Raw genomic sequence first — 23,850 nt, forward strand, 5'->3', positions numbered from 1 at the left:
CAAGTAAGGACATAGGTAGCAAGGTTTTGGATGATCTCAAGTTTGCAGAGGGTAGAATGTGGGAGGCCTTCCAGGGGAGTGTTGGAATAGTCAAGTTTAGAGGCAAAAAAAGCATGGCTGAGGGTTTCTAGTAGCAGACGAACTGAGGCAGGGGCAGATTTGGGCAATGTTACTGAAGTTATGAAAAAATTCTTCAACAGATCCGAATTTGATTTCTTTAGGAAAAAAAAATTCGGTTAGATTTCATCATGAATCTGCAAGTAGATGAACCAGTTGCAATGTCTCTGTTCTCAGTCTATCCTAAAATTAAATGGTCACAGCCAGGACTTTCTTATTGCCAATGCAATTCAATTCAGTGTCCACAAATGCACAGGAGATAGGAAACAGGTTCTTGTTCCTAATCATAAATGACCTCCAGTTAAAACTGCCGCATGTATATACACAGTTACATGCAACAGATGAGATCAGAATCAGACAAGCTGTGATTCCACATCATCAAGTAGCCAGCTGACACTCACCTTCCAGGTCAAGAGTGAAGAGTCACCACTTAAGCAAAATACAGGAAGGTTACAAGAGCTCGTGGAAGCAAATCCCAAGCCCACGTTGCTGGAGGAAACACACTCAGAACACTTGTCACTCACACACAAAGATTAAAGGTGAATACATAAAGGACAGTCAGAATGTGAAAACAGTGCAAGACTTGATAGACCATCAGCATTCTGCAATTTTGGTTCGTACTTTTAATATACAAGTGATACAAATTTTACGCAGATGCACCTTGTGAGCAGCAAGCCCAATTAAAAACAGACTTCACTACACCATTGAGATAAATAGGAAACAGCACTTTTCCCTCATTCCCAATACTGTTCCCAACATACAACCTCAACCCAACAGTTCGGCACTGCACAGGGTTCCAGGCAGTCCTGACTTTTTCACCTGACATGGCCAGCCTCCACCCAGTTCGTATTTTCACAAAATTCAGAAATGAGAATATCTCGTCTCAGGAGGTCAAAGTGATTTCTCACTAGGATGTTTTGGGAGTTGTGGCAAGGATATACAAAATAGTGGATTGAACCTCAAGTATTCTGCCCCTTTTCCTCCCCAAATATTGATGTTAGCGAATGAATGAGAACACACTGAATCAGTAATGAAAGTCAGTTATAATTACAGTTTTGGGGACTCATTCTGAAAATCCATTCACTTTTCAATCAAAACCAAAATGCACTTGCCTAACCATAACTTACTTTGTTGCCTCAAACATATGGGGATTATACAGCAATCATGTACAGAAATGCAACCATAACATACTAAATCTCAGCAGATAGCTATAACTTGATATCAGTTAAGTGTCAGCTTGCTCAGTTGGTACCAATTTTAGCCTGCAAGGCAGAAGATTGTGGATATAAGTCCCATATCAGGAGCTGAGTATATAATTCAGATGGACACTTTATACACTAATCCTCCAGTACTGCATTGGTCAGAGGTCCTATCCTTTGGATAAGACATTAAAACAAGGCTACTCTGTCTATTCCAGGCAGGGGGAGGGGCATGGCCACCACCTGCCCGCTCCATCCCCTTGCTGTGATTTTTTTTATTCATTCATGGGATGTGGGCATCGCTGGCTAGGCCAGATTTATTTCCTATCCTTAATTGCCCTTGTTCAGAGGTCATTTAAGAGTCAACTACATTGCTGTGGGTCTGGAGTCACATATAGACCAGGTAAGGACAGCATATTTCCTTCCCCTAAAAGACAGTGGGGTTTTGATGACAATCGGCAATGGTTTCATGGTCACATCAGAATTCAGGTTTCATCACCTGCCATGGTGGGATTTGAAGCCGGGTCCCCAGAGCATTATCCTGGGTCTCTGGAATGTTAATCAGTGACAATACCACTACGCCACTGCCTCCCCACTGCCTTTGACCACTTAAAGGTCTTCTCCCGCCATTGCAGAAATTTTGCCATAGCAAAGGAGGGAGGTGCCAAACGTCCATGCTGGCCTCTCACCCCCCAACACCCTGCTCAGTGACATCCTTGATCCTGGCACCAGGGATGCAATATGCCATCTTGGATTCACAGCTGCTGCCACAGAAATGCCCATCAGTTCCCTTAACTATTGAATCCCCCATCACTATTGCCTCTGTACAGCTGAGGCAGCCGTGGTGCTGTAGACTAGACTCTGGCTACACACACTAGAAGAATCATCACTCTCACCTGTATTCAGAATGGACTACTGGTTGGAGAGTGAGAAGCACTCCCTGCCTGATCCTTTTTGACTGCCTGGCGGTCACCCATTCCCAATCTGCCTGCATACCCTTCAACTGTGGGGTGAGCACATCTATAAACGAATGTGTTATCCACAAAATTCTTAACCTCACGTGTGTGCCACAGTGACGCCACCTATTGCTCAAGCTGCTGCCACTCACGACCTTTGTTCCACATTGCTCCAGTGGATCACTCCTACTTCACATAACAAACACAGCTGTCTTCACAAAAAGGGAAGCTAATGATGCTGTCACAGTTAAGGAGGAAGAGGGTGAAATATTGGATGGGATAAACACTTTAAAAAAAAATTAAAGGGTTTGATGACTTACAAAACAGATAAATTGTCAGATGAAGTATCCCAAGCTGTTGAAAGAATCAAGGGAGAAAATTGTGGAGTTTCTGACTATCATATTTTAATCTTCCCTGGCTACAGGAGTCATGCTAGAGAATTGAAGGATGCCAACATTATACCATTGTTCAAAAACAGGCAGGGATAATCTGAGTAATTATATACCAATTAGGTTAAACTTGGCTGTGGGCAAGTTGTTGGAATCAATTCTGAGGGACAGCACAACCTTCATTTAGAAAGGCATTATGAGGGGCCTAGATAGAGTAAATAGGGGTGACCTATTTACCTGGGCAGAAGGGTCAAAAACCAGGGGGCATAAATTAATCAAGGAAAGTCAGCAAAGATTTGTGAAGGAAAGGTATGTCTGATTAAAATTTTGGGGAGGTAACAAGTGGGATTGATGAGGGTAGTGCAGTAGATGTGGTCTATATGAATTTTAGCAAGGCTTTTGACAAGGTCCTACATGGCAGGCTGGTCAAAAAGTAAAAGCCCTTCAGATCTACAACTGGCTTTGCTCCAAGAAGCAAAGGGTTGTTTATGTGCCTGGAAAGGCTATTACCCTTGGGGTTCTATATGGCTCAGCACTCGGTCCCTTGCTTTTTGTAGTTGATATTAATGATTAGAACTCTAATATAGAAGGCAAGATAAAGAAGTTTGCAGATGATACAAAAAGTGGCCATGTGGTTGATAATGAGGGGGAAAGCTTTAGACTGCAGGAAGATATAGATGGTCTGGTCAGTTGAGCAGAAAAGTGGAAAATGGAATTCAACTTGGAGAAGTGTGAGGTAATGCATTTTGGGAGGTGTAACAAGGAAAGGGAATACACAATAAATTGGAAGATACTGAGTAATGTGAGGGAACAGGGGGACTTTGGAGTGCATGTACACAGATTCTTAAGAAGTTGCAGGATAGGACATGTCAATAAGGTGGTTAAGAAGGCACATAACCGCAGCATAAAACATAAGAGCAGGGAAGTTATGATAGAACTGGTTAGACCACAGCTTGAGTACTGCATATAGTTCCGGTCACTACATTATGGGAAAGATCTGATTGCACTGGAGAGGATGCAGAGATTTACAAGGGTGTTATCAAGACTGGAAAATTTTAGCTATGAGGACAGATTGGATAGGCCGGGGTTGTTTTCCTTGAAACAGAGGAGGCTGTGGGATGACCTAATTGAAGTGTATAAAATTATGAGGGGCCTAGCTGGAGTAAATAGGGATGACCTATTTACCCTAGCAAATGCTTCAAAAATCAGGGGCATAGATTTGAAGAAATTGGTAGAAGCATTAGAGGGGAATGAGGAAACATTTTTTCACCCAGAGGGTAGTAGGAACCTGGAACACTATGCCTCAAAGGGTGGTAGAGGGAGAAACTCTCAACACATTCTAAAATATCTACTCAAAAGTCTTGACCTGCAGAACTATGGATCTAGTGCAGGAAGATGGGATTTGGCTGGGTAGTTCTTCATCGACCGGCACAATTTTAGAAAGATATAGGGGAGAATTTTTGGCTCGGCAAGTGGGGACCGGGCCCACTCACCAAAGTGTAAAATAATGCGGGGTGACATTGGGCGTTCATCCCGATGTCACCGCACGTCATTTAGATTCTCAGTTAGGCAGGCACACAGCTGAACTGTCAATGGCCTGTTAATTAACCCTATTGAGAAAGCTGCCCGTCCAACCTTAAGGCGGGCAGGTGAAGAGCTAGGCGGCCTTTGCATTTTTCATGGAACCTCATCCACAGGTGGGATGAGGATTCATGAATGTTTTTGAAATCTTGGAAAAATTTTTAATAAAATTAATACACATGTCCCAGCTCATGTGACAGTTTCATTTTTTCTCCTTTATTAAACTTTAGAAACTTCAAACTAATCTCCCTGAGGCACCACTGTGCCGCGCATGAGCGAAAGAGCGCACTCCCGATTCAGGGAACCCCCCCCCCTCCCCAGGGAGCGCACAGTGCTTCTGGGCACGCATCACGTCGGGCGGGCTTTAATTGGCAGCCCACATAAAATGGCAGCGTGGACCCAATCGGGGGTGCTGATCAAATCTGCGCCCGCCCCCGCACAACTCCCCCACCCCCCCCCAAACAACGGAGGGAAAATTCTACTCATGGAGTTGTGCTTTGAACGATGAATCTAGAAACAAGTGTTCAAAATGTTGTTGAATAACTTCCTAATCTTAATAAAAATGGTATCAATTATATTCTCTGGTAGTGCATAGATGTGATTTTCACACAACTCTTGACACTTCTGTTTCCTGCCTTCTGTCTATATTCAGTTATCTTTTTGTGCAGTTCAAATGATTTAGAACAAAAGTGAAGCTCAACAGAAGACAACTTATACTTGACTCAGCAGTCTCTCAATTCATTTTACAACATGCCTTAAAGCATGTAAATCACTAAAAGAATGTGGAGATTTATGGTGATACTTTGACACCAGGATACAGTACTCACCTCTGCCCTCCCTCTTCAGTCATGATAAATATATTGATGAGGGTAGAACCACAACTTGCTTTTCTGGCCAGTGTGGAAGATATTATCAGTATAAGTGGTTTGATAGCAATCCACTCTTTTAGTTTCCAGTGGTCAACTCTAACCACAACATAGCAGTCCACTCACACATCCATCTTTAAATCATAAGTTTGGCAGTGGAACTGTAACTAAAATAAAAGGTAGTGAACTTATTACTTCCTTAAAACAGATATGTGACTTTAGATTTGGAAACATACCAAGTAAATCATTATAGATTTATTCCTATATAGAGTGGATTCACCAACCTTATGTTAAAGGTGCAAATCCAACAAGAAGGGTTGCCACCTCTTGGTTTTTGGAGTCCAATTTTATGAGGGATATCCAGAAAGTTCTAAGATGTAGACTACAAGTCTACTTTTGGAAATAAAAGTCAGTTATTTTCCTATTGTGTCTGATATTTTTGAGGCTGTTTTTGTTAAATTTATCAGCAAAAAAAAACCTTCTCAAAGTTGGACTTGGTAAAAGGTGACAAATGTACTTCTGACCACTGTCAACTTGCTATGCTTTAGTACCAAGCACAATCACCAAGAGATGAGCTGCACATTTTCTATCGGGCTATGTAAAAAAAAACACCAAAAGTTGTGTTTAATACACCGATATGGAGATGTGAAAAATCTGGCGCAGCAAAAAGGAGCAGTAATGGAGGCAGGCAGGCGCAGAATTTCCCAACTGTCGTATTGCTGGTTCACTTTCACTTGGGGAAAGCTTTCTTCTCATCATAGAATCATACAACACAGAGGGAGACAATTTGGACCATTATTTTATTTTTTTTTAATAAGTTATTCAATTAGTCCCACTCACTTGTAGTCCTGTAAATTTCTACCTTCTCAAGTATTTAACCTATTCCCTTTTGAAATTTCCTATTGAATCTTACTTTTGGCCATTTTCCTGGAGGCTAGATCGGCGAGGAACAGGTACTTGTCTGTTAAGTCAATTAAATGGCCAGTTAAGGCCCTCCAGTCAGCTTATGGGAGTCCCTCGTGGGTTAGGGGCACAGCAGATGCCTGGAAGTGGCTTCCTGGCAGCAGACCAGGGACATCCAGCGCCTCAGGATCACTTTGAGGCCCCCCTTGCAGCAGCCTTAACTACCTGGCCATGAGGGGTTTTCCTGCACAATGGTGGACTGGAAAGTGACGCCCTTTTTCATTTGAAATATCTTAAAAGTGCTGAGAGGGCACCTCAAAATGGAGGCACCCTCTCTCACCTGAAATGGCAACTTGCAGCTCCTTCAGTTCTGAAAGGCTCTTCAGTTTCAAGAGCCTGCCTGCCACCCTTAACTGGACAGAGAGCCTGTTCTCTGGCCACTAATTGGCTAATCCAGCAAAAGTCAACATTCAGTTACTGTTCCTGACACGATGCAGAGTCAGAACCCACATTTGATCCCAACATCAGGTCCTGACCTAAAAAACAAAATCTTTTCCCTTGTCTCAGAGGTCAATCCCTTTCTTCTATCAAAACTTTTTTTTGTCTATCTAGCAATTAATTATCAGGAAGAAACAAAAACAAAGAAGGCTACTTGACTGCAAACATTAAAGCAGAGCATTGGAAAGAGCTGGTCGACAATAAAGCTACTTTTAAAAAATAAAACTTTGAATGAGGCATACTGCATACAACTATTAAGGCTGAACGGGGTAATTCAAGGCAGAAATTACAAGTTACCCTTTGTTAAAACCATATCATAAAAACCTCCTTTGTATAACCTAAACATTTAAAGCATTATGCATCTTTGCAAAAGGGTTATATACCATTAAATACAGGTGGAAGCCATTCTGTCCAGCATGCCTGCGCTAGCTCTTTGAAAGCTATCCAATTAGTCTCACTCCCTCTGCACTTTTCACGTGGTACGATTTTTTTTTTCCTTTTTAAGTGTTTATTTAATTCCCTTCTGAAAGTTACTATTGAATCTTGCTTCCGCCACCCTTTCAGTAAGTGCATTCCAGATCATTACAAGTCACAACATACAAAAAATTCTCATCTCACCTTAGGTATTATTACCAATTACCTTAAATCTGTGTCCTCTGCTTATATATTACTATATGAAGTAACACAAGCATTAATATTAGGCAATTTATAGAGAAAGTACTTGTAACTTAGAAGAGCCAGCCATTCATTTATTTAAGCGCTCAGGAAGTCCCACATAGTTTACTATTCTTTCCCACATTCTGAACCTGCATAATTAGCAGCTTTGCGATTTGATCAATAAGGCAATGAAGGTATTACAGAAAACTGATAGTGTGTTAGAGCGGTGGGCAGGTCACTGAATCAGCAGTGTAGCATTGAAAGCTCATTAGATGTCAACAGTTTAACAGATTGTTTAAATGATTGACATAATACAATTATTAAATCAATACATTTCAGTCTGATTGAAGATGAATACTTCAAGGTAAACAGCTGTTGCATGCAAGCCATAATTCTACCCATTAACTCATTCATGTTAGGAGTATCACAAAAAGTGGTGGAAACAATTCTGGTACAAAAACTACAAAAATGCGAAGAAAATTAAAAATAGACATTGCGAATGTTAACAGTTGCACATTATTCTAACTTTTTGCGAATTTTATAAAGTTCTTCAAACAGATAAAGGTTTTTTTTGTTTAAAATGCACCTCAACTTTTCTTCAAACTCTCATTAAATTGAACAAAGTTTTTTTGGGTGAGAGGAAGAAGGGGGGAATAAAACAATGTCAAAGTAGATGCAACTTGTTGTGGAACATGACAAAATCCTGACTGCTTAGGGTAGAGCTGCTTTAATTTACAATGCAGGAAGGGATTTTCTGCCACATGGTGGCAGCAAACTTAAAAACAACCCAACATTTTAAAGCAGCAACTTCTAATCATATGGGGCAGGATTTTGCCCTTGGCGGGGGCAGTTGGGCAGTCGACTGCCGCCCGCGATTGGTTCCACACTGTGATTTCACACGGGCAGGCCAATTAAGGCCTGCCCTGTGTGGATCACGAGCGGCAGCGCTGAGCGCTGCCTGTGCGGGCAGGGGGAGGAGGGATAGCCATACCCAGCGCACTGTTAAGAGTGCTTCAATCTCCCTGAGGCACGGAGCGGCCTCAGAGAGATTGAAGAGTTTTTAAAAAAATTAATAAAGACAGTTAAAATTTAATAAACACATCCCCTCATGTGACTCTGTCACATGAGATGTGGCATGTTTTTAGTTCCATAATAAAGTTTTTATTTAATGTTTATTTGCTTTAGGAAACCTTATCCCGTTCAGGGATGAGGTTTCCTAAAAAACGTAAAGGCTGCTTGGCCTTTTCACCTGCCCACCAACTGTAAGGTTGGATGGGCAGCGCAAACGAATTTAATTAGCTTGTTAATGGCCTTAACAAGCCTTTCAATCATCGGCGGCCGAGCAGCTGACTCTGGCGCGCGCCCGCTGAACAAAATATCGCGCGAGTGCGCAATGACGTCGGGACGCACACCGAGTGTGCACATGGTCTCACAACAAAGATCAACGAATGGTTGGGTAAGCCTCCTTTTTCATTAGGTATGATGGCATGTTAATCTAAAACAATAGATGTCAAAAACATTTCTTTCAAAAATCAGAGTCAAACAAAATTCATGTCACTGGTGAAAACTAAATGTTCCATGTATTAGGAGTGGAATGATTCATTCTATCACTTGATGGATATTATTCCCATAAACTCCTGCATGCATCCTTCTTTTCAAACAAAACTAATAATTTTGTTGGTGGCAACTATAAGGAATGGCCTGCTCCTTTTGTAAGAGGAAGAAAGCAGTACTACTTTATACTTTGCCTCCTTTAAGCAGGCATTTCTCGTTCTAATGTTACTGACTACTGAAAATCTTACTGGTTACGGTGACATTCATTTCCCTGGACCGTGGTACAGATTCTTCTTCCTGACCCAACTGTGAGCTCCCTAGAAAGCGGAGTGGTTCGAGACTGATGGAACCGTCGTTAGTCACATCAATAGGCATGGATCTCTGATTGGCTGGTGATCCTCTGACCGATCTCTCCATATCAAGGGTTGAATTCTCTGTGCAGTGCATTTCTGGCTGCAAGGGACAAATTAACTGTTTTATTTAAATACTCAAAAGCACATCATTAAACAAAATGCTTTAAAATATTTTAATCTGAGGTACTGACATCATCTCAGTTCAAACCTCCTAATCATTAACCAGTACTGGTTTGAACTGTACTGATGACTGAAATTTCCAGTAACAACACACTCATAGTTGAAAGGAAAGACCCAGATTGGTCTCCAAGGCAATGAAAAACAATTAACTTACGAATATCTCCTCTAAATTAGAAGATAAGTGTAATCTCCAAAGAGACTGTTACTGTTTAAACAGAACTTTGAAATTCAAGTGATTAACTGGAAGAAATCACCCCACAACATTACACATTTTTAAACAAAAACCAACTTCAATGTATATAAAAAATAAACAAAGTTTGTACCACCAAATAAGCATTGTCCTAGATAATTACTTATACTTTACTTCAAAAAGCACCATAAAACAAAACCACATATATTTTGGACTAAAATCCTTGACTGAAACTTCTTTTTTCCATTCTGAATTTCCCAGAAAGTCTTTGGCTAATTATCAGGTTCTTGAAGCTTATCCACTTTCGTGGGACCAACTCCAAACTTTTCCACATCTGCCTTGTAAGGTCTAGGACTTTACAGCTCAAGCCTGAGCTTTACTTGCAATTCCTGCATAGTGACTTAATCAGAAAAATATAAACACCCCAACTTCTAATAGCTCTATTCTCCTCGCCCCCCGCCCCCAGCTGCTATACAGCTCCTGGCAGATTTCTCTCTCTGCCTGATTCCAAGCTGAACTGCTTGTTTTCATAAGGAGTGTTAATGTAGATTTCTTCCTCTAGCACCAAGCTAGGCATATCTTCTAGCCTCTTTTTCACCCATGAACGTGATCTCCAAACTGAGCGCGAGCTCCCACTCACTTTCTGCACTGTGAATGAAAAAGTGAGTATTTTCTCTGCTTAAGGCGCAGGCTGGGTTAACATTTATTTCTTTTGCTCTCTCAACTAAGTGAGCTGCAAACCACACATGGCCAGAGGTACCTGCCTCTGTTTTTTACTGTGAGCAAACAGCACATACAGATAAATTAAACAAAGGAATCTATCTAATCCCAATCCACCTCCATGAAAGCATGGCATAACTGGGATGTTCCAAATAAATGTAAACTAATTATCTTTACCTACATGACCAAATTCCTTATTAAAATAACTGCAGACCTCCTATCCCTATCAAAAGTTCAAAAATTGGTGCCATGAAAATGTAATAATTGTGATTTATTGTAAAGGTAGGTAAATAGTGGGGTTTGGATTAGGTACTGTCTGTGGATGTGTGTGTGGGGGATTAAATTGAATTAGAGACAGCTAGTCCGGAGTTTTTGAGTGATCAAAACAGAAGCTAGGTTTGAAATGCTAAATACGCAAACATGGCTGAAGTTTTAGAACGTGAGGCATGAGGAACATTTGCATTTTTAGGTAAACCAGAGTAGTTTGAGTTTCAAAGAGGTGGTAAAATGTTATATTTAGCCATAAGAAGTTAAGCCAAACAGTGTGTTTACCTTTCCCAAAGGTTGCTGATAATATGAGTATTATGAAAGATCTATATTATGGAAAAAGTAAAGTTGCAAAGGCATTTTGGAACAATGGAATTTACATTAAAAAATGAGAAACACATATAAAGGAGATTGGTTAACGTGTAAGGAAGAAGGCACTCTAAGAGCTAATACAAGTGTGAAAAGCCTCCAGCCTTTATGCATCAGGTCGCTGCCTACAGGAACTGAAGCTAAGAAAGTTCACTGTGAATATCACTGCCCAGGGTATTGTGGGCTTTGCCTGGGTCTGTTGAAATTTATTTGTTTTTACTGTTGCCTTAATGGAGGTGTAACTGGGAGCTAGATTAATTAGGAAATCTAGGAGTTATTATAGCAGTGTTTTGTCGACCTACGTATGTGCTTAAAATCTTCTCTTCTATTAATAAATGTTTAATTTAGTTTTGCACAAAAACCGCTAAAACTCATTACTACTGAATTCCAAGCATGCATCTCAAAATGAAGTACAAATTACTAAACAGTTGAGGGGTGTGGGCAGCTGCTTCAAGTTTCCCACCAGGATTTGAGCAGTTGGCATTTACCATCCACTGTGCCATAACAATGGGTTATCCATTGTTTTAAGTTTTCTCCCTTCTAACCCTCCCCTCGTTAAATAAACACAGATTACCCTTTCAACTGCAATTATTCCAGGTCTGTTTGAATTGCACTTTAGGATTGTTTATCAGTTTCTCAATCAGATGTTTCCATTTATCTTACATTCCTAAATTCCTAAAACTAAAAGTTATACCTCTAAAGCATATGAATTATGGAATCAAATATTCACAATCAACTTCACTACTTATGTTACATAAACTACTTCTGCCCTAGTCTCAATTGTGAAAACTACTTTTCCCTTTAAAAGTCATGTACTTTGTGGGAGAGTTAGGTTACCAAGCTTTTTACTTTACCAAGATTTACAGCTACCTGCTCCATAGTGAGATAGCCACATACTTTGAATGAGTTTGCTATTATGGGTTTTTCCCTTCACCCATAAGCAGAGATTCAACTCTTAATCCTTAAGGAAAGTGCAGCTAATACATACGAACAAGTAGCAGGAGTAGGCCATCTGGCCCTCTGGGCTTGCTCCGCCATTTAATAAGATCATGGCTGACCTGATAGTAACCTCAAATCTGCCTACCACCTACCCCTGATAACCTACCCCATCCGCCTTTGCCTTAAAAATATTCAAAGGCTCTGCTTCCACCGCCTTTTCAGGGAGAGAGTTCCAAAGACTCATGATCCTCGGAGAAAAAAATTCACCTAATCTCCGTTTTAAATGGGTGATCCCTTATTTTTAAACACTAGTTCCAGGTTCTTCTACAAGAGGAAACTTCCTCTCCACATCCATCCTGTCAAGTCCCCTCAGGATCTTATGTGTTTCAATCAAGGCACCTCTTACTCCTCTAAACTCCAAGGTGACAGCCAGAGCCAGAAATCAAATTTAACAGGGGGGTCATGGAAATGTGAAGTAAGGCTCTTAATAGAATTAATAAGAAAATTTAACAAAAGTACAAAAGCACTGTCTTCATCATGCCATCATGAACCAGCTGAACAGGATGAAATATTTAAAGGACACAAGTATATTTTTTCTCTAAGACTGGCTACTTTGGTGCTGTTTTGTCCTGTGCCAGCTCACAGCTCCCTTAATGCTACAGTATCACCAGAGTTGAAAGTACACACGGCATAACCTACGTTGAGGAAGAACTGCATGCCATACTGTTGGAGCTTTTAATAGAAACTGCATATACAATTAATAAAACTCGTTTTTACCCCTATCAGCAATCCGAGGGCTTTCAGGATGTTTAGTTTGCAGATGGGGCAAGTACAGTGTTCATTCAACCAGGGATCAACACATTGTTTGTGGAAGACGTGCCTGAAACAAGGTACAGCATAATTAGTTTTAAAATGTACATCATATTACAGTAAGTTCCAGAATATAGTTATACATTGCATTGTTCAGCAATGTGAATGAACAAACATTTTAACTGCACAAACAGATTATCAAACCTATTGTGGAATTAAGAAATTCCTTACAACTTAGAATTACTGGGTTGGCTGCAAGAAACTTTTTTTTTTGCCTACATTTAAGAATGATACATTTATCATTTCAGAATGTTGTAACATTGTTCTCAGAGTAACTTTGGCACGATCAATCGAGAACACTCCAAAATAGAGCAACTTTTACAGCTTCAGGAAATAATCAGCAGTTAATGTAGATGCTGATATGTACAATAGCAGACTGAATCGACAGCAAATTTTCAACAGCTGATGCACAATGCAAAGTATAAAGCAGTTAACAGGTGGTGACTGATTAAAAGCTAGCAGCAAATTTACTCTTCATAGATTTCTTTAGAAGTGCAGCATATACCAATGTTATATTTTTAAATAGTAAGGATTACAGTAATTTCCTTGAGCTTGCGTAATTTCCTCAGGGGCCAGAGAAGAGTTTCCCAGAGTTGTTCCTAATTTGGCCTTTGATTCTCTGACATTTTTGTCTTGCCATGTGCAAAAATTTAGGATTTTAAAAAATGTGTTCACAGGATGCAGGCATCACTACCAAGGCCAGCATTTGGTGCCCATCCTTAACTACCCTCGAGAAAGTCGTGGTGAGCCATCTTCTTGAAGTGCTACAGTCTGTGTAGGTAGGTACACCAATAGTGCTGTTAGATGGAATAAAAACCAAAAATGCTGGAAAAACTCAGCAGGAAAAGTGTGGCAGCATCTGTGGAGAGAGAAACAGAGTTAATGTTTCAAATCTAATATGATTCTTCTTTGGAGTTGAGTGAATATTTAAGGTAGTGAATGGATGCCAATCAAGAGGTTTGCATTGTCCTTCATGTTGAGCTTCTTGCGTGTTCTTGGAGCTACTTTCATCCTGGCAAGTGGAAAGTATCCCATCATACTCCTGTCTTGTAGAATATGAAAAGCCGCTGGGGAGCCAGGAGATCAGTTACCTGCACAGAATACCCAGGTTCTGGCCAGCTCTTGTAGCCACAGTATTTGAAGTTGGTCCAGTTACGTTTCTGGTCCATGGTGACCCCCAGGATGGTGATGGTAGGGATTCAGCAACTAAATGCCATTGAATATCAAGACAAGGTCATTAGCGACTTTGTTGTTGAAGGTGGGCATTGTCTAGCACTTGTGTGGTGCAAATGTTATTTTCCTCTTATCAGTTCAAGCCTGGTTGCTGCCCAAGGTCTTGCTTCATGCAAGCATGTACCTGCTTCATTATCTGAGGCACTGCAAATGGAAATGAACACTGTATAATCACCAACAAACATTCCCACTTCTGGCCTTATGGTGGAGAGAAGGTCTTTAATGATGCAGCTGAAGATGGTTGGGCTTAGGACACTTCCCTGAGGAACTCCTACAGAGATATCCTGGGACTGAGAGGATTAGTTTCCAACAAACATTTTCCTTTTTGCCGGATATGATCCAGCCAGGTAAAAGCAGTCTCTGATTTCCATTAAGTTTAATTTTACCAGGGCTTCTTGATGTCACACTCAGTCAAATGCTGCCTTCATGTCAAGGTTAGTCACTCTCACCTCATCTCTGGAATTCAGCTCTTTGTCTATGCTTGGACCAAGGCTGTAATAAGGTCTGGAGCCAAATGGTCCTAGAGGGAAGCAAGTTGAGCATTGGTTAGCAGGTTATTGGTAAGTAACTGCTGCTTAATAGTGTCAACAATGCCTTCCATCAGTTTGCTGATGATTGAGAGAAGACTGACTGAGTGGCAACTGGTCAGATTGGATTAATCCTACCTTTTGTGAAAAGAACGTTATTGTGCAATTTTCCACTATAACAGTAGGTGCCAGTAGTGCAACTGTACTGGAATGCCTTGACTAGAGGCACGGCTTGTTCTGGGGTACAAGTCTTTGGCACGTCAGCCAGGATGTTGTTGGGGCTCATAGCTTTTTCTATATTCAGTGCACTCAGCCATTTCTCGATATTACACTTAGTGAATCAAAGTGGCTGATGGTTGGTTTCTGTGATGGGGTCCTCGGGAGGAGGCCATACTAGATCATCCACTCGGCACTTCTGGCTGAAAATACTTGACAACAGTTCAATCCAGTTTCGCATTCATATCCTAGACTCATCATTTGAGGATGGAGGTACTGATGGAACCTTCTCCTGTTATTTAATTGTCCACAATCATTCACAAGTGGAAGTTGAAAGACTGCAGAGCTTCGATCTGATCCACTGGTTGTGGGATCACTTGGCTCCTACTATAGCATATTGTTTAGCATGCATTTAGCCCAGTTTTGTAGCTGCACTAAACTGGCATTTCATTTTTAGGTACACCTTGTGCTGCTCCTGGTATGCTCGGCTACACTCCTCGTTGAACCAGGTTGATCCTCTGGCTTGTTGGATCAATAAGGGTATCGCGGGGATAAAAAGGATAGCGTGAGTTTGAATAATTTTTTCATAGAAACTAGGAGGAGTAGGCCATTCGGCCCTTCAAGTCTGCTCTGCCATTCAATGTGATCATGGCTGATCCTCTATCTCAATGCCATATTCCCGCTTTCTCTCCATACCCTTTGATGCCCCTAATATCAAAAATTTTATCAATTTCTTTCTTGAATATACTCAGTGACCTGGCCTCCACAGCCTTCTGTGGTAGAGAATTCCATAGGGAGTTTCTTGGTGGCTGTGTTGAAATCTTTTCAAACTTTTTGTTGTCTAGTGTAATATAATTAATGGTTCTTGTTTAATAAATGTTTTATCTTTTTGTTAAATCAAACGTAGACTCCTGTGAATATACTTCAGTAAGTGCCTTCCATGGTTTAAGCAAAAAATATGGTCTATCAAGCCAGATTTCATTCTGGGGTCTGACTTGTCCAATAATAACATTAGCTGGGATCATATCAAAGTGGGGGCTTGTCCACTGGGATCTGTGAATCCTTAAAGAAACAAGGATGTGGAATGAGGAATTACTGTGTACAGGAACAGGATTCGCTGTGAAGTAATACATGGGTTGGAATTCAAAAGTGGCTTTGACTGTTGCTAAGACATTTCTGGGAGGAGAAGATGTAACAGTGGATTATTTGAAATGATTAACTAAGGCTAAACTGAGCGAGTTGGCAGATAAATTGAATGTAGAAGTAAAAGCAGGATTTCAGGAGGATGATATGATTAAAGTACATAACCAGCATTTAGATTTAAAAAGAGGGAAACCTGGAATTGATGTATCACAGCTAGAGGTAGCTAAGATTCAATTGCAAGTGAAAAAAACTTGAATTGGAGGAAAAAGTAAGGGAGAGAGAGATGAAAAGATTTAAATTGGAAGAAAAGGAGAAAGAAAGGGAAATGAGAAGACTCGAATCAGAAAATGACAAAAACTTTAAAAATTGAATTGGAAAGAAAAGAAAGAAAGGGCAAAAGAAATGGAAATGAAAAAACTTGAATGTTTGAAAGAGGGAAAAAGGGTTGAAAGAAATGGAAATGCAAAAGCTCGAGCTTGGGTTTCAAAGAGAGAAAAAGAGCTTAGACAGCATGCATTGGCTATAAATAAGCTTAGAATAAAGTAAGAAAGAGGAGATAGTGGTTCAAAGGATGATTCTGATTCCACTGAGGAATCTGATTTAATTAAAAATTTATGTTTAGTGTCTAAATTTACAGAGATGGAGTTGAAAGATATTTCACCTCATTTGAAAAGATAGCTGTGAAGCTGAAGTGACCAAAAGATGCTTGGGCTTTAATGTTTCAAAGTGTCCTGTCAAGTACAACTATGAATGTGCACACTAGTTTGTCAGAGGAACAATCTGCAGACTACAAAGTAGTTAAAAAGGCAATACTCAATGTTTATGGGCTTGTCCCTGAAGCATATCAATTAAAGTTTAGGACAAGAAAGAAACCTAACCAGACATTTGTAGATGTTGCAAGAGAAAACAGAAAAGCTATAGGATCAATGGTTTCGATTACTGAAATTAGAGAAAACTTTTGAGAACGTGAGGGAAATCATGATTATGGAAGAATTCCGAAATAGCATTCCATGACCATTAAAACTTACTAAGATGAGCTCCGAGAAGCAGCAGTTTTGGCTGATAGCTATGATATCTCTCACATGGGGGGAAATTATCATATGGGAATCAACAATAAAACTGGAGGAACAGAAAATTTGGTGATGAAAAAGGTACTAGTTCTAGAGAACAAACAGAAGGATGCCAAATTAATAAAGGAGATAGGCTAGAACCTAAAAGTGATGTAGAGAAAATATACCTTCATTAATGAAACTAGACATACTAAAATTAATTGCTGGAAATTAAACAGGAGATCTATTGCAGTAGTAGGAACGCATAAGAAATCCTCAGAAAAGGCTGCATCAGGAAAGAAAATGAGAATTAAACTGTAGCAGTGGTGCAGGTGAAATGTGTCGCTTCAAAGCCTACCAGGGAGAAGGATATGGCTTAGGATGGTAAAGAAAATCTTTCCTTGATTACTGAAGGTTCCGGGTGTGTTATCTCAAAAGGTGATATGTTTCCCTTACTCCTCCAATAAAATAAGTAAACCAGTTATGGAAACGTTTAAAGATTTTGTTTATAGAGGAGAGGTATTTCCCTTATTCTTTTAATCAAGGAGGAAAACCAATAATGGAGCAAGTCAGTCATGAATGTTGGCTGATGATACAATTTGTTTTCCAGAGGGGCTAATGAAGGAAAACATATTAATTGCAGGTATACATGGAGGTTACAAACTGGTCCCATTATATAGAGTTGGATTAAAAAATTACTTATATTGGAATTTTCCATGCCCACTGGTGTTGGGAGTGCTCAGCAGCATGAGCGGACAATACGGCGAGAAGGACAAATATCGGTTTCAAACGTATGAAATCAGTTTGCAATTAACCGCTTAACCCGTCGATGGCGAGCCACATTCCCCACCGTCGGACGTTGGGAACCTCATTGTAATACATCTGCATATCATTATCACCCCGCCGCACCCCCACCCCACCCACCCCCCGGCTGGATCATCCGTCCACTTGGCCGCCAGTGCAGAACACCTTTTGACAAGTGTGACGTGCAGAAGTCGGGACTTACTGCCAAGGCCTTTCTCAATTGCAGACATCCGAAGAGTAGATGATGCTGGAGCCCGACAGCAATGGCACACTGGAGAAATGTCCATGCTGGGTGGATTCTCATGGACATGGCTCTGCTGCGAAGCAGCCCACAGAAGTTGGTAAGCTACTGCTGAGGGTCTGCTCACAACAGATGATAATCGAGGGGGTGCAGAAAAAGGGAGAGGAAGATGTACCAGTGGGTGGGAGAAGGAGGTCTATGACTGACTGGGAGAGAAAGAAGTGTCAGGATAGGGTGAGGTTGGGAGTGGCAAATAAAGATGTTGGGGGGGGTGGTAAGAGGTGAGAAGGGGGGTAAAAAGGGAGAAGACGGCAACTGGGGAGGTAGATGTAAGGCTGGAGGAAGGAGTCAGGGCAGGGGAAGAAGGGTTTCTGAAGAAGTCAGGAAGGTGGCGGGGGGTGGGGGGCAGAAGGCCTAAGAGGGAGTTGTTTCCAGGGGTTGGGGAGGACTGGGGGAAGTTGTCCCAATGGTGGTGGGGGAGGGAAAGGAGTTCAAAGGGTGGGAGGGGGGAAGGGGTTTCTTGGGGGTAGGTGGGGAGAACGGGTTCTGGTAGGGGAAGAATGGGGTTCCAAGGGGGGTGGGGTGGGGGATAAGGGGTTACAATGGGGGTGGGGGAGGGATTCCGGGGGAAGGGAACGTCCAGGTGAGCGTGCAAGGGAGGACTCTGATAAGTCGGTGACTGCCTCCTGGATGGCGAACTGAGGGTGGGCATGGAACAAGGGAATGTTGCGAATGACTGAGGGCAGAGCAAAGCAGTAGGGTGGGAGGGTGAGGGTTCAATGGTAACGGTAGAAGGGATGGCGAGTGTGGTTGTTGGGGACTTGGAGGCAGACACGGGCCTTGGGGGTGGGAAGGAGGAGGTCGGGGAGGTGAATGCAGATGGAGGTGGGATTTTCACGAAGGAAGGGAATGTGCATGTTCACCTGGACATCCCCGAAGGAAGAGGGTTGTGGCTGGTAGCTTATGGATGGGAGTGGAAGGTGATGGTGGCGGTGCGGGGTGGTCAACAGTGATGGAGGAAAGAGGATGGGTACGAAAAATCGAATCAAGGCCATGCTGTCAAAATTGAAAGTGAAACAACAGTTGTGGTGGGCGACATTAGGTGCTACATGGAAGTGCTCATTGGGTGGGAGGAGATGCAGGTCAGCTCAGATGGACAACTGAAAGCAAGCCTCAGCAAGCAGCATTGAAAATGCTCAGGACAGCGAGGTGACCGTGATACGTGAAGGATCCATGTACGTGGGAGAGTGCTTGCACAAGACTCCAAAAAGCCCTGCCACACACACACACCCACTTTCTCCAAAATCACTCTTTGGCCAGCTGCTCCCTCTTCGGTGACAGAGGTCAAGGTTGAGGGGCTCACAGGCAAAAGAGATGGAGGGAGAGGACAGCCTCTGAGATTCCAGAGTGAATGACCCAGGGATATCCAGCTGCCACTCCTCCTCTCTTCGGGTGTCCGACCTGACTTCTCGAGGGGAAGAAGAACCTGGAGGGATGTCAAGGTGCCCCATTTCCCTCTTGCGTTGCCACTGCAGGAACATGGCTCTCTTGATGGAGTGCAGGTCTGCACACATCTCCATGTTCTGCTGGACCAAGGCCTCCATGGTGTCTGCCATCCTCGACATGGAGACCTCCATACGTGTAACATGTGGACACCACTTCATTAGAGAGCAGGCGGACGCATTCCTCCGACTTGTGTGCCACTTTGTTGAGGACTTCCAACAGCTCTGCGTAATGTTTCCACAACTTCTGCTGACTCACCAGGATGAGGCGGAAGGCCAAATTGAGAGGCTTGTCATCTGACTCGGACCTCACAGATGCCTCTTCCCCAGCAGTCCTGTGAATGCCGGGAGCCCAGCCAAACCGGCATCCTCCTGCTGAGGACACATTTACGTGCGGTGACCACCAGATTGTAAACCCGAGCCTACTCTGGATCTATGTCCCACCGAGGTGTGGGTGTCTGCGCTGGTGCAGGGTGTGGGTAAGTGCTGTGATGTGTCTTCTAAGCTGGTAATTTCTAGCTCTTCAATGGAGGGGGTCTCCTCTTGGTTGGAGGTGAGGACCTGGATGAAGCTGAGGGACTGACTGGCTGAGGGTGTCAGTCGCTTGGCACAGCTTTCTGTGAACCAATGTAGAGATAATTAGTGCATGTCAGCAGAGTCAAAAGCAGGAGAGAGAACACTCGCATTTGCGTTGAGAGGGGGATGATGTGGTGCAAGATCCTCATGAGGGCATACGCTGCCGACCTCACCGTCACCACAGGCACAGTCCATGGCCTCACCAGTCAGACTCCTCAAAGTGAGTGAGGAGCCTGATATGGGCCACTCCATCCTTGGTCTGGGACCTCTCCCTGCTGATGGGAGCAGGCTTCTCCTATGCAGAAACATTTAGACAGTGTGAGAGCATGACACATGGCACTGCATGGAATGTTTGTGTAGTGAGCAGAGCCATGATCAAGATGAGGAAGCCAGCTCGAGAGGATATGAGCCTGATGGAGATATGAGGGTGTGTGAGAGAATTAGTGGTGTTGTACCTTGAGGTGAGAGATTCCTGTGGATTGGTGGTGGGTTTGTGAATGAGAGAGTTGAGAGTGATGACAGGAGTGAGTTACCCCGGCGGAACGAATGAGACCATTCATCCTGTAGCAGCACTGGGTGGCTGTCTTCTTTTGCAGGACATTGACACTGACCGCTGCTGCCACCACCTCCCATGCTGGATTGGTGATGCAGATGCCCATCCTGCAGCCAGAGCAGGTGTAGAGGACATCACGGCAGGCCTCCACAGCGTTCAAAAGATGCTCGAGGGACGTGTCACTGAAGCCGGGGAGGGGGGTGCAGTCTTTCTGCATTTCGGGACCATCCTGTCTTCCATGCGGCAGTCCTGGGCTGGAAGCACAGAGGGGTGCACTTCAAATGCGGCGCCCAGCGTGATGAAGAGGCAAAGTAATGGCATGGTGGGCAAATTAGAGCCTGCCTGCCATAGAAATGGTGTGTTTCCCAGGAATGCATAATTAATGCGGCGGGTTTGGGACGATACGGCCTGAGAAGCTGCCATTGTGGCTGGCAGGTAAGACGTTGTTTGACCTGCCCTACCGCACTTAGTGAAAATTGGGGATGATTCTGTCCTTAGTAAAAGGAGAAGTTGCAGCTGGAGTAGTGTATTAAATCCCTACAGAAGGAATTGACTTGGAGAATGACCTGGCTGATTCTAAAATATTAGCCTCACCAAGGGTGCTGGAACAACCAGTGGAAGTGAAAGAAACTGAGATGCTACAGAAGGAACATCCTGGATTGCTTCCTGATTGTGTCATGACTAGGTCTCAGGTCCATAAAGTTAGGCAGGTAGAAGCAGCTACACAAAAGTGAGATAATGTAGAAAATCAGTTATCTGACACTATTTTTGAAATTTAAATAAAAAGGAGGGGTGTAAAGAGAATGAGGCTGACATCTTTCTTTGGCAGAAATGCAGCAGGCTGATCCTAAGTTGAGAGATCTGTATCGAACGGCCTACTCAGAGGCTAAATTGGAACAAACACCTGAGTGTTATTATTTAAAAGACAAAGTGCCAATGAGGAAATGAAGACCACCTCAAATACCAGCCGAGGAAACGACAGTAGTTCATCAGGTGATAGTTCCATCTGGGTATCATAATAAAATTTTACGAGTGGCTCATGAAATTCCAATGGCATGTCATTTAGGTATTAGGAAAACACAGGCCAAAATACTGAAATATTTTTATTGGCCAGGATTGCATGGTTAAATATTGCTAGACATGTCATACATGTCAGGTAGTGGGGAAACTCCAAACTTTGATTAAACCTGCACCCTTAGTTCTGATGCCAGCTTCTGAAGAACTGTTTAGCAGGGTCTTAATAGATTGTGTTGGACCCCTACTTAAAACCAGAAGTGGTAATCAGTATCTTTTAACAATTATGGATGTTTCAACAAGATTTCCGGAGGCAGTGCCTTTTGGGGAAGATTACAGCGAAAATGGTAGTGAAAAACCTGATTCAATTTTTTGCAAGATATGGATTACCCAAGGAAATATAATCAGATCAAGGCTCAAATTTTATGTCACAAATATTCAAAGAAATAATGAATAGTTTGAAAATAAAACAACTTAAAACTGCTTATCATACACAATTGCAAGGAGCATTGGAAAGATGGCATCAAACTTTAAAGACCATGATTAAAGTCTACTGTCAGGAATATCCTAATGATTGGGATAAAGGGATTCCATTTTCACTGTTTGCTATTAGAGATGCCCCTGATGAGTCCACAGGATTCAGTCCTTTTGAATTGATATATGGACATGAGGTGAGAGAAGCGTTTAATTTAATTAAAAAGTTAAAGAAAAATTTATGAGCTAAAGTTCAGAGACTACGCTTTTGATGTGTGTCAAATTTCCAGGAAAGACTAAACAAAGGGTGTGAGTTGGCCAAAGAGCATTTGAAAATCGTTCAGCAATGAAAGCCAGGGCAGGTAAAAATGCCAAAGCTCGAAATTTTGGAGACAAGGTGTTACCTTAGTGTTGTTACCTGTCTCTGGTGAACCATTAGAAGCAAGGTTCACTGGACTTTACCAAATCAAAAAGAAACCAATATAAATTATATGATGAGTGCTCCAGAGAGGAGGGAATGTCAGAGGGTGTGACACATTAATATGTTCAAGCGATTTTATGACAGGGAAGGTAGTCAGGAAAGGATTATAGTGGTAAAAGTAGTAGGGAGTGAACTTAAAATATCAGCGATTTGAGAATGAATCAGAAGTTAAAAATTCTGAAGTCGACCCTCTAGTAGTTAAATTGGATAATACAGAGATGCTTAAAAATTTAGATGCAATGGTATGCTACCTTCCAGGAAACTGTCGAGGTGGCTAATGAAAGCTATTACAAACTCATAAATCAATTTGTGCAAATAGGCCAGGGAAACGTCTTTGGTAGTACATGTTAATGCGGGGGATGCATCACCCATAAAGCAACATCCTTACAGACTCAATCCAGAGAAGTTAGCCCAAGTGAGGGAAGAGATCAAATTTAAGATGGACATTCAATAACATTATTGAACTGAATCACAGCAGCTGAGCTTACCTATTGTATTTATTTTCATCAAATAAAATAAAACTGGTCTTGTAAATACTCTAGGTTTTGAAGGATACAAGTAATATTTTAAATGTTTAATATTAACATAAAAATATCAAAGCCTTTCTGCCTGGCAAAATTTACGAGTGCGACAAAGCTAGATGGCAAACATCAGCCATTCTTGTCAGTACAAGTTTAAGAAAAACTTTGAATTTCATCGGGCACCAAAAACAACCAATCTCTTTGTTCTCTTCTTGTACATTATTCTGTAACCACATTCTCGGCATCGGATAGGGTGTCTGGCTTTAATTTCATTTTCAGTATGACATTCTCCACAAATGTAGACCATGTTGTTGTTTTGGAGGCTGCAAGTCTTTTTGGATATCCATTTCTATCTGATGTTCAGGTTAACCGTTTGCTGCTGGTGATTGATATTGGTATAAGTCGTGTTTATTTTTCGCCCGCCGACATGCTCTGCACATCCGCTGAGCGTCAGTAGAACCAATTGTAACTCTTTCGAGTACAAACATGTTTCCATCTGTTCCTATTCAAATGAAGTTACATTGTTTCATAGTTTGCCATTGAGAGATTTGAATTCTTGATCTTGGGGTTACAAACCCAGTACCATAAACACTTAGCTATTTAGGCCAAGCTTGGAACCAATTGTAACTCTTTCAATTTCAAGTACAAACCCATTTCCATCTGTTTCAGATGAAGTTACATTGTTTCATGGTTTTGCCATTGTGAGATTTGAACTCTTGATCTTGGGGTTACAAACCCAGTACCATAACCACTTGGCTATTTAGGCCAAGCTTGGAACCAATTGTAATTGTACCAAAATCAGATGGGTCACAACGATTGTGTATAGATTATCGCAATGTTAATATGGTCACAAAGGCAGGTTCATATCTGATTCCATGATTAGAAGACTGTATTGAGAAGATTGGACA

At 42.0% G+C, this 23,850-nt stretch overlaps 1 protein-coding gene and 1 pseudogene across 3 annotated transcripts in view; both read right to left on the bottom strand.

Annotated features, from left to right (window-relative positions):
- Nucleotides 1-23,850, bottom strand: part of rnf130 (ring finger protein 130) — a 171,380-nt gene that overhangs the window by 23,303 nt on the left and 124,227 nt on the right. For all 3 annotated transcript variants that reach the window (XM_041193888.1, XM_041193887.1, XM_041193886.1), the window contains exons 5-6: nucleotides 12,516-12,618; nucleotides 8,969-9,173 (exon numbers count right to left, since the gene is read on the bottom strand). In XM_041193888.1, coding sequence (XP_041049822.1) covers nucleotides 8,969-9,173; nucleotides 12,516-12,618 — 308 coding nt within the window. The remainder of the gene's footprint in view (nucleotides 1-8,968; nucleotides 9,174-12,515; nucleotides 12,619-23,850) is intronic.
- LOC121281157 lies at nucleotides 23,053-23,289 on the bottom strand (annotated as a pseudogene).

Source organism: Carcharodon carcharias, chromosome 8 (assembly GCF_017639515.1).
Source record: "Carcharodon carcharias isolate sCarCar2 chromosome 8, sCarCar2.pri, whole genome shotgun sequence".
NCBI classification, from domain to species: Eukaryota; Metazoa; Chordata; class Chondrichthyes; order Lamniformes; family Lamnidae; genus Carcharodon; species Carcharodon carcharias.